General features: G+C 34.5%; 1 protein-coding gene across 2 annotated transcripts in view; it reads right to left on the reverse strand.

Annotated features, from left to right (window-relative positions):
• FAF1 (Fas associated factor 1) overlaps positions 1–12323 on the reverse strand; it is a 354641-nt gene that overhangs the window by 36722 nt on the left and 305596 nt on the right. For both annotated transcript variants that reach the window (XM_039885738.1, XM_039885744.1), the window contains exon 17: positions 11947–12024. In XM_039885738.1, coding sequence (XP_039741672.1) covers positions 11947–12024 — 78 coding nt within the window. The remainder of the gene's footprint in view (positions 1–11946; positions 12025–12323) is intronic.

Below are 12323 nucleotides of genomic sequence, written 5' to 3' on the forward strand. Positions count from 1 at the left end.
AGAGACTAGAAAAAAGCTGCTGTCTTCTAGAAACTCATCAAAAAGTTATTGCTCATTTATTAACCAAGCCTAATGCTTGAACAGTAGAATCATATTTTTCATTTTCTTAATATTAGCCCAACAGGCAATTAATTAAAACAAATCCCACCTTGATGACACATATTATTAAACTGATAGGTGACTTTCATAGAAAAGAAAGGTAATTTAATTGTTTTTTTTTACTTAAGGGCTTGGGTATTTGTAATTGAAGAAACAGGTATCAAATACCCAGTTGCTTCCTCTCTAGGGTATGACTTAAGGCTATTCGAAGCATTTACAACACACATACACACACATATACACGCACGCACACACAAAACTATGTATATTTGAAAAACATGCATTTCCTAAGTAGAAATGACTTAAAGTTGTAGAATACTGGATATATATATTAACATCGAAATGGAATGGAAAGATTCTGTGTGGAGTGATGAAAATTTTTCGAAATAGATATGGTGATGGTTGTACAACATAGTGAATGTAATTAGTGTCATTGAATTGTACACTTGAAGTGATAGAAAAGGCAAATTTCTATTATATTTTGTCGCACTAAAGACAATGGAATAAAACATAATAGAAAGAAATTGAAATTTTAGATTTATTGGAGGCAGGAGTCCATGGTCTTTGCTACTAACCTGCTGCAGAATTGGGCCAAGTGCAGATTGCCAGAGATGGCCCAAACCCTTCATTTTATAGGTTAAAATATAGACGCAAATAGGTGGAGCAAACTGCTGAGAGATCTCATGGCTAGAATTGTGCTTGAAGCCAGGTTTCCTAGTTCTCAACCTACATGTAAAACAGTGTATTGCACTGTTTCACATTTGCCATATTCCATTGGAAGGTTAGAGAGTCTTTAGCACTCTGGGAGGTTCCTTAGGTAAGTAAGCCTGGTATTAACGTGCTTAGCTTCCCAGTTACATTCTATTCCTGGTTACTTTGACATTTCAATGTTCCCAATTTGTCAGCAACAGAAAAACAAAATTTACCCCCAATTAATCCACAACTATTATAATCAAGTAATGTGAGTGAGAGAAATTGGAATTTATGTTCTTTAAGTCCTCAACGGCAATTTTCAAAGTTGGTGTCACTCTTCCAACTGAAGGAAAAACATAAAAAGACTCTATTAAACCATTCTTAGGTTAAAAAGGAAATACAAATCAAGACTACAGAATATCTAGAAAATAATGATTGTTGAAATGCTTCATATTGGAATCTACGGGATTCACTTAAAGCAGTGTTCGGAGGAAATTCATAGCCTTAAAATCCTTATATCATTCAAAAAGAAAGAATAAAAATAAGTTAATTAAGAATCACACTAAAAAAACCAGGAAAAAAAAGCCGATAAAATAAATGGGAAGAAAGCTGAGAAGAAAATAATTAATAAAGCTAAAAGTATAAAAGAATGTATTTAAAAAAGAAGGAAAACTAGTTAACCAATAAATAAGCTGGTTCTTTGGAAAACATAAAGTTCAATAAATAAACTTCCACAAATAAAAAGACACAAAAAAATGGTAACTTATAGAGACAGTGGAGGAAATAGGGTGGCAGAAGTGACAGTGAGTATTTTCTGAATATGCCTTTTTATATTTTTGACTTCTGACTTATGTAAATGGATTATCTGTTAAAATATGTTTAAAATAACCAACTGAAAAAAAAAGGTTTATCCAGACACCGGTATACACAAGAAATTAATTTCTGTGTCATTCAGGAGAAACTGATTAGTTCTAATGCTGAAGTATTTTCTAAAAAGCATTAAAAATTTCTGCAGCGTACAGAGAAAGCTAGTCTTTTCTAGGACTCTGAGGTCATTTTCCTTCTGGAGGCACTGGATAATACCACCTACCTTACAGAGGATTATAAAGTTGGGAATTATATATATGATATATGTAAAGTTCCCAGTGTGGTGTCTGATACATAATAGGCTTCAGTAAATGGTTGCTTGGGTTGCACCGGTTACATAGTCTTACACTCTCATTTTTTATATGAGGAAGCTGATATCCAGACATGGAGACATAAGAAGTACAGTTCAAAAATTAAAACAGGGCGTTAAACTAATTACTTTTGCTTTTTCTTGATAGCATAAGCAGAAGTTTATCTAATATTGGTGTTCTGGGTCAGCAATGAGTTCAAATTGAATATTTCAAATATTAAACTATTTTAGTAACTGTCATATATTAATAACCCAATGAATAGGTGATCCTCTGTATATAAAAATTAAATTCCAGTTGTTCTTTGTCTACCACAGTATTCCCTATACTGTATCATAGTTATTTGTTTACTGTCTGGCTTTCCCATTCCATTAGGGTGTGGAAACATGTCTTATTTCTTATTCCAAGTGTAGTGCATAGCACAAAATAGATGCTCAATATGTAATTCATAAGAGATGGAAAAAACTATCATGTTAACTAAAATAATGCTTGTGAAAGTGCTTAGTATGGTAATAAGCACACAGTAGGTGCTCAATAAATGCTAAAAGAATCTGAATCTTATGGGCTCTACTTCTAGTAACCAAGAACTGATCATCCCGAATTTTCTTTCTCTGAGGTCTAACTCCCACCAGCATTAACTTTTCAGATTAATTTTCTACATACGTGTCCCTTAAGGGCCAACCAAGAGTAGCTTGTAGGGGTGGACTCTGGGTATTAGAATTACATACTTTTCTAAACTATTAAATGAGATCATGTGACTATTTGTCTCTAACACTGGGGGTTCTTCAAAACCATCTTTGAGATTAAAAAACATTATTCTTGATTATAAAGTAATAAAACTCATTGCAAAAAAACAGACTAAGAAGAAAAACATTAACATCAATTTCTAGATTTACCACCCAGATAGCCACTGCTATCTATCATTTGAGTGTTTATACTCATTTTTCAACCATTTTTAAGTGTACAATTCAGTGGCATTAAGTACATTCACAATACTGTATTACCAACGATAACCACTATCTAGTTCTAAAACTTTTTCATCACTCCTAAAGACACTCTCCATCAACTTTTCATGCGTATTTTTATGTAAATACATATTTAAACTCTTTTTATATTTGAATCAGTGCTATATTGCATAAAGCTTTATCCTTTGTTTAAAGTCATATATTTTGTCACTGTTTTAAAGTATTTATTGAAATATAACATCCATATGAAAAAGCACACAAATCTTGTGAACAACTTGATAAATTTCAGAGAGTGAACATATCCTACATAACCAGCACCCTGGTCGAGCATCTCAGAAATCCTTTTGCCTCTTCCTGAGAATTCTCTTCCTCAAAGTTAATCAGTATCCTAACTTTTAACACTGTAGTTTAAAAAACTTTAATCTTTAAATTAAATATAATGTAGGAATATAATTAAATGTATAGTTAGGAAAAAGCTTTGGGTATGACACAGGCTCAAATCCTGGCTATTAAGCACATGACAGTTTTTATGAACTTCACTTACTTCACCCAAGAAATAGGGCCAGTAACATCTTCCTTGTATAAAATGCAGTAATGTTTATAAAACACTTAGCAAGTGCTAACACATGGCCAGCACTCAATTAAGAAGGGCCTAGCATCAAACCTCACGCTGTAACACTGTGCTCAACAGATGACAGTCATTTTTGGTTTATCACTATTATTCCCTTTGCACCTACTTCAAATCAAAACTTAATGTGATATTTCCTGGTTTCTCCTCCTGTTCTTTCCTTAATCCACCTGTCTGCTTGCTTTCTGTTTTGACATTTCCCTGTACAGTATAACGACAGATGCTACATTATTTTCTGAACTCAACCAATTATACTACAGAAGAATAAACAACAGTAGCTCATTACCCCATTCATTGTGCAGACAATGCCTGCTCCTCAATGTACCCAGTCTCCAGGGCTTTCCCCAGAATGAAAACAGACCTCAGATAATCCATACCAGTGCTCCAACGTGGGAAATAATGAAGGGATGTTAGGTAAGTCGGCAACCTTGGGATCTGTATACCCAAGTTTTACTGGCAAAAAAGAACAAAACTACATCAGTAGTTCAGTTTCAAATATAGTGGCTAAAAACAAAGGCCTCATATAAGTAAACACTGTTGTAAAATAATGACATAAAAGACACCTATTCTCAAATAGCAGCCTTAGTAAACACTATTGTTAAACTTCAACTTGATTTGCTCAACAAATATAGTTTTTATCTGTATGAGTTTAGGTTTGTAGAAAACAGGGAAACCTGGCATAAGCTGGAAATATGAACTGATCTTGGACTTTTTGTTTTGCTAAAATATATAAATATCCAAAGCATTCACATCTAAGGGATGAGAAACGAGGACTTTTCAAAGTGAAATTAGGCAATGAAGATATATACCCAGAAAAGACAGTTTCTACACAATTACATTTTTTTAAACAGGAAGGATAATATACACTTAACACCAATCACTTACAATAAAAATCAAAGAGTGGCTTAATTTACACATACACACACACACACACACACACGCACACACACATGCACATATAATTACATGTATACACACACTATCTTCTAGGCTCTATGAGTACCCATAGCCTAAAGCTAACATTGATTAATTTTATGAATTCTTACTGAGCACCTCCTACGTGCCAGGCATTGTTCTACATGATGGGAAACTAGCAGTGAACAAAACAGATTTTAAAAAATTCTGTTTACATGGAGCCTATATTTTAGAAGAACGGGAGAAAGACAGCAAATACAAACATACATATATAGTTTGTCACACAGTGATTGAGTGCTATGAAGAAAGCACAGGGTGCTGGTACAAGGGAGAGAGGGGTATAACTTGAACTACTGTAAGCCTTAATAAGTAAATACTCTAAGTCTCAGTGAGCAAAGACCTAAAGGAGAGAGGGAGTCACATGGACATTTAGATCTGAGAGAAATATTATAGGCAGAAGTCAGAGTAACTGGCAAGCCCTGGTGCCTGGTTTGATTGAGGAATAGCAAGGCAGCCAGTGAGGCTGGAGCAGAATGATAAGAGCACGGGAGAGGAGCTGAAGTTAGAGAGGAATCAAAGCAGCGGGGTGATTAAATCATATATGGCCTTGAGTAGCTCACGTAATGATTTTTTCCATTTTAAAAACTGAGGTATAATTTATGTACAGTAAAATTCATCCTTTTAAATGTATAGTTCTGTGTTTTGACAAATGCATATTTGCATAACCATCATCAACAATCAAGATAAAATACAGTTCCATGCCCCACAAATAAAAATCTCCCCCATCTCTAGCTCCTAGCAACCTCTAATCTATTTTGTCATTCATTTTGCCTCTACTAGAATGTCACACAAATGTAATCATAAACATCGTATGAATGGCTTGCTTCATTTAGTGTAATGCACTTAAGATTCATCAATGTTGTTGAATATATCAGTAGTTCCCATTTATGGCTGAGTGGTATTCCATTGTATAGATATACCAGAGTTTGATTAGCCCTCTAGTTGAGGGACACTTGAGTTGTTTCCAGTTTTTGGTGACTATAAATAAAGCCATTACTATGAGTATTTGTGTTCAGCTTTTTGCATAAACATAAATTTTACTATTTTATTTCACTTAAGCGAATACCTAGGTATGTGTATGTTTAAGTTTATAAGTACCAAATTATCTTTCAAAGTAGATATGCTAATATTAATGACTCCCATAATTAATGCATGCGTTCCACTTGCTCTTCATCTTTGCCAGTACTTGGCATTATCCCTTTGTCTTAAAAAGCCATTCTAATTGGTATGTATCAACTGTGGTTTTAGTTTGCATTTCTCTAATGACTAATAACACTGAACATCTTCTCACATGCTTATTTGCTCTTGTGTATATCTTCTTTGATGAAGTGTTTGTTTAGATATTTTGACCCTATTTATATTTGGGTTATTTGTTTTATTATTGAATTTTGAGAGTATGTTATATATTCTGGACATCAGATATATGATTTTCTCTCAGTCTGTGACTTGTTTTGTTTTGTTTTTTTTTAAATTTCTTAACACAGTCTTTTGAACAGCACAGTTCTTAATTTTGATGAAGTCTAATTTAGATATTTGTTTTTATGGATTATGCTTTTGGTCTCAGATCTAAGAAATTTTTGCTTAGTTCAAGATCATTAAGATTTTCTCTGTGTTTTCTTCTAAGACTTTAATAGTTTTAGGTTTTACGTTTAGATCAATAACCCATTTTGAGTGAATTTTTGCATGTGATGCAAGATATGATTTGAAAGTTTTATTTTGTGTTTTTACATTTTTTGCATATGGATATTTAATAGTTGCAGCATCGTTTGACCATATATTTGCAGGTCTATTTCTGTACTATTCTGTTTCATTGATCTATGGGGGCTATCTCTTTGCCAATTCCCAAACTGTCTTGATTATATTAAGTCTTGAACTCTGGTAGTGTGAGTCTTCCAATTTTTGTTTTCCTTTTTCAAACTGTTTTGGCTATTCCAGTTCTATTGCCTTTTCATATAAATTTTAGAATCACTTTGTCAGTTCCTAAAAAAAATCTACAGAGATGTTGATTGCAATTACTGTAAAGATTTTGGCTTCTATTTTGAGATAAGAAGCCATTGAGGGTTTTTGATGTGATATAATATGCCAAATGCTTTTTAAAAGATTTATTGAAAGATATATAGGAAAGGCAAAAATGAAGGCATGGAGTCAAGCTGGGAGGCTACTAAAGTAATCCAGGTCACAGATAACAGTGGCCTGGATGAGGGTGGTAATGATAAGGTTAGTGTTCCACAAACATTTTGAAGGTGTAACCAATAGGATATGTTCATTAAATATCGATATGAAAGAGAGAACTCAAAGGGGATTCCAAGGTTTTTGGCTCAAACAATTGGAAAGATTTACCACTTATTAAGATAAGGAAGAGTGTAGAAGGAGCAGGTTTGGGTGAGAGGCTAAATCACATTAAGTTTGCGATGTCTGTTAGACATCTAAATGGAGATGATGGGCTAGCAATTAGATATTCAAGTCTGGAGTTCAAGGAAAGAGATAAGCTGGAGATATAATTTTGGAAGTCAAATGTATAGACAGTATTTAAAGTCATGATACCACGTATAATCATCAAAGGCGTAGAATGGATCCCATATGGGAACGGTTGGTCTGACCCAATTCTGCAGCCATTCTCTGCTCCTGGCAATCAGTCATTCACTAGAGAGCATGGCTAGCTTACTATGAATATAGCCATACTGCTGGATAAAGTAAATCAAGGCAAATGATCATATTACTTACATCACAATTCAAATATATGACCTTTGAGCTGCTTTTGGATATAAAGAACAGTCAGTAAGCTGTGATTTGGATACTATAAAACTAGAATTTCTAGTCTATTTTAATGGTTCATGAAGGTAACAGCAGAATACTTCAAATTGAAACTATCTAATAAATAGTGGATATGTGGTCTCTATAATTTTAATAAAATATATTTATGTATTTGCACCTACCTTATTAAGTTGCTGTAAAGATTCAAACAGATAATGTCTGTAAAGTGCTCAGCACAGAGTTTAGCTCATATTAATTTCTCAATAGATAGTGATGATGCTGATGGCAGGGATGATTACCCTTATGTCACAAAGACACTAAATGGTGGTGTCTTTGTGACAAGAAGCAACTTACATAAGGTAAAAACACAAATTATAAAAAGCGGTTTTACCTAAATAACCGATTCATGGTCCCACCTTCATTCTTCAAATGTGAAGAAATAGGGAAAAAGAATATCGAAGAGGACTCTAGTTCTACTTTTACCAGGCAATTGGTAGGTAAGAATTTTAAAATAGGTTTTTTAATCCTGCTATGATCTTACTTTCTTCATCTGTAAGACTGTAATGATATTATCATCCTTACCCATTTTGTAGGATGGTTGTGAAGATTAAATAAGAAAACTGAAGGGAAGTATCAAGCCTCCTAATTCTATGCTCTTCTGTTCTCTCATTTATTAGTCCATAATTTTATCTAACATTTTCTACTTGAGGAGGCACCAAGATGTAAAATGAAACAACTTTGGGTAGACAGGCAAATACGTAACTTTTTCTTTTCTGTTTGATGGAACCAGCAGCAAAAAGGAATAGCTTTGTGCCCATTCTCTCCCACCCATGGTTTTCCAAAACCTGGCCCTTTTATTTTAGCCTTATCTCTAATTATTAGACTGTTTTAAATTTGTCCATTTTATTGTTCCCTGAGGAAGCCCTGTGCCTTTCTCCCTTTGTTCAATATTAACCAGCTCATGCCCTATCCCTCCCCATCCATCTATTCATCAACCCATCCAAAATGCTCTTCTACTTCTGTCTTTAACTATCAAAGTATTACCAATCCTCCAAAGCCTCCTCCTCTGTAAAGTCTTTCTTCTTGCCTTCCTAGCCAGAAATCATCTTCCTCTATGTATCTTCAGCAGTCTGTGCTATTTTAATGGTTTTTATAATGTGTTTTGTATTCATCTACCCTCTTGTATTAGACAGTGAGCTCCTCAAGGGCAGGGACTATGTCTCACATATACAATATATTTTCCACAGCACCTGATTTAGTAATTTACACACAGAAGGGGATTAACAATATTTGCTGAATACTCACTGATTAAAAGAACTGGGAGTCAAAAATCTTAGCTATAACGTTCTCTACTTTCAAAAAACTCAGTGGCAAAAAACAGTGTTCGGAAAGGATTGCTAAAAGGGTATGTAATTCATACCATAAAATCCATCCTTTAAACTGAAATACCAGAAAAATATATTATTTAAGCCTTTGCAGAGATACTTTTACTAAATTGTGCTTTGGCCTTAGGACTTTGAATTCCATAAAGTTATATGAAACTTTTATAAATGCCTTGCTATTGCTATTATAGCTATTAGGTACAGCTCCTCTTGAAGGGGAACCACAGGAAACACTGCTTTAAGGTTTTAGTGTTGAAAAATCTGGGTGTCTTTTTGAGAGACTGGCCTTTATCTGATGTTAATGGACAGAATAAAACTTGTAAACAATCATATTTTCCTTTGGTTTAGCCCAAGAAAAACATAGAAAAAATTTTGTGGCTCATCTTAAGCAAATGTACAGAACCCTATCACATGAATTTGGTGCCTGTGCTGCTAGATTATCTATTGTCTGCATGTTAATCTTACCTTTGCCTTTATCTTCCTTTATTTACCCTTGTCCTGATTACTATCTTTTCTTTCTTTTTTAATCTATTTGAATTACAAGTATTTATATAAGTTACTTGAAACCCATTTTGGAAAGAATAAATACATGTATAAATTAGTAAAATGGGGAGATTTTTGTTGTCACTTCTTTGTTTTTCCTTCAGAACAGTCGTAAAGCCTTTCTCTTTATCATGGCCAAGGACCAGATCAAAATGCATTCCTAGGTTTTACTGATTCACTCCAACAGTTACCACACAGCAAAATGAGGCCAATCCCCCAATCACTGTAACCATGGTGCCTTGAACTATTCAATACTTCATTTTTCTATAGGATTTTGAAATACTAGAGATAAAATAATAAAACCACTCTTGTTACTCAATGCAATTATATGGGTTAGGACTTCTTGTTAGAAGGGAAGGCAGTGTTACTCTGAAAAGTCAGGTGATCCGGCTTTTAGTCCAGATTATGTGTCCAACCAGTTTGGCAGCATAGGCGAACTGTATAATCTCTCTGGGTCTTAGTTTCTTCAGAGGTTTCACAACAACAGCTTTTCCCAAAGAGTTGTTTGTTGTACATGAGTGTGTTGAAATATGTTAACTGGTGCTCGTGGAAAAAAAAAGAGGTCAAATAAGTCTGGATAAGATTGAATTAAATTAAGATAAATAGAAGGTTGTTTCTTAATGGTGGGATTTATAAGAGCCTTTGACTGTGACTGTCTAGGGAAGGAGTAGAGTATGTAACACTATCTGAACTTGGTTTTCTGGGAGTACATCAGTAGGCAAGTGCAAGTAATGACTAGCTGCAAAATATGAGCTGTCTGTGGGTAGGTAGATGCGGTAAAAGGGGCAAATATGTGGTGACAGAAATAAATCTAACTATGGGCGGTGAACACCCAATGCAAAATATATGACTTACTTTTGAAAAAAGAAAATAAGTAGTCCTGCCTCCTCGTGCCCCATCCTTTCACATTTATAGCTGGAACATATTTATTGAGGTATGCTAAAGATGTTTCTGGAGCCTTCTATGACAGGACAGGCTTTATATACATTTATAAAGAGAAAATTTTAGCCCAGGCTAAATAAGGTAAATTATCACAAAAAGTACATATGCTACCAAGCTCTAGATCCAGAATATGCAGTTAATTGCATATACCTGACATTTAGCATATATATGGTTGAAGATATACTATTAAGAGGGAAAGTATGTGTGAAAGAAAGCATGAGAGTAAAAGTCCTAAAATTTTAAACTATGGTTGTGGAAACAGCCTAAAAGCATAGTGACAAATTTTTGTGAAACTGCACACGATTCCTATAGACACATACAATGATATATGGCCTTGTACTGGAATGAAGTGAAAGAGTATGAGCTTTCTAGTCATAAAGTCCAAGGTGAGAATCTCAGCTGTTCTCATTTCTATGCGTGACTTCTTAATGAGTTTCAATTTTCTAACTGATAAAGGAAATCTCTAAACTTGTAGTTTGTTTTAATGGTCAATAAGTAAGCATATATAAAGCAGCTGATAGAGCAGTTGAGACATAGAAGATGTTCAACAAAATATTTTCTACCTTCCATAACTGAGAGACTTCAGTGTACAGAGACCAGGATTTGTCAGGCACAATATTTTGCAGGTATGTGATAGGCACTTAATAAGTGTTGAACGTGAATAAACTTTGATTTTCAAACAGTGAAATATCACACATTTTTCAACACCTGGCTCAAATATCACTTCTACTGCATTGTCTGATTCTCAAAGCTGTAACCGATTTTTACTTTGCCCCTGAACTCCCCAAGTATTTTGCTTTTACTTCTCATATGTTATTTTACACTTTTTTCCCTTGATTTGCTGTTACTTACAGATATTTTGCATCTTTTCTACAAGATGTGATCTCTTCTTGCAGGTAGAAAATATTTTATTATCCTTTGTTTCTCTTTCAGTGCTCAGCACAGTTCTTATTAAAAAAACACCTGTTATGAATAAGTACAAGGTGGCATCCTTGATTGAGAATGATGACTAATAGAATTTTCCTCAGGCCAAGTTAGGGCCCCCCGGGCTCTTCCACCACTTGTTAGATGGCTTCCTCTTATTACAAGTGAATCTTGCTATTAATTTCACGTCTACAAAAAAATTCTAAAAGTCTTTTTCTGTAAAGCCACTCTAGGAAGTCATTTGATACCCCTTCTCTTTGTTCTCACTGCATCTGAGGCAAATCTCTGTAATAACTTTACATATGGTATTGTAAACCTATTTTTACAAAACTGAACTCCGGGAAGGGAGGACCCATGTCAGTATCCCTGCCCCCTAACAGATTTTGGGCACATACTGAGTATTCAAAAAAACCCCTTTTTTTAAAAGTAAGTGAATGAAAAATTCTCTATATTGTTGTAAACATGACATGAACTCAGGGGGTAGAAAAGCAGCCAAGCTGCTGTAGAAGGAACTTACAGTATCTTTCAGTGGAGTAAAGTGAAACCTGGGAAAATGGCTGAAAATAAAGTCTTGGTATTTTTGGGATGAGACAATACCCAGGAAGGATGGGAGTATTTGTCAGGCAAGAAGAGGGGAAAGGAATTGTAAAGAACAGAAAACTATAAATCCAGTACAAGGTGAAGTTCCGTACGACAGATCAAGAATGATTCTTTTAAGGAAAGGTTATATCTTCTATACAAAATGAGTCTAAAAAAAGTTGTTGAGTCTGGAAAAAGAAGTTGTAAGAACTATTAACAGCCTCAGTATCAAATGCAATGGAAACAAACCTAACTTTTGAATATCTTTTGTAAATATTATGTCCTACCTCACGTTCCTCTTCTTGTTCTTTGCGAATCTGCTCCAAACGAAACTGTTCTGCCATCTCTCTCTCATGAGCTTCCCTCTGTCGATAAAAGAGAGAGGGAGCCAGCACTCAATAAACACTGATTTACTTTAAAAAAAAAAAAAAAGAAGAAGAAGAAAAAAAAGAGCTCATTCCCAGCACAGCTCAGAGATACACTGTGGTAATGGAAGTGATGAAAATGTTTCTCTCTAGAACAAGAATGGAAATGAAAGCAACAACAAAGCATAGCTGTCTGATCATGCTGAGTAGAATCCTAGTCAAACACCTGAGTGGCTCTGGGTAGTGTGGCATTCAAGATCCCTCAAAATCTTCCTCTGATCTTCCTTTCACAATTATCC

The sequence above is a fragment of the Pteropus medius genome, unplaced genomic scaffold (genome assembly GCF_902729225.1).
Source record: "Pteropus medius unplaced genomic scaffold, Ma_sr-lr_union100, whole genome shotgun sequence".
In the NCBI taxonomy this organism is placed as follows: Eukaryota; Metazoa; Chordata; class Mammalia; order Chiroptera; family Pteropodidae; genus Pteropus; species Pteropus medius.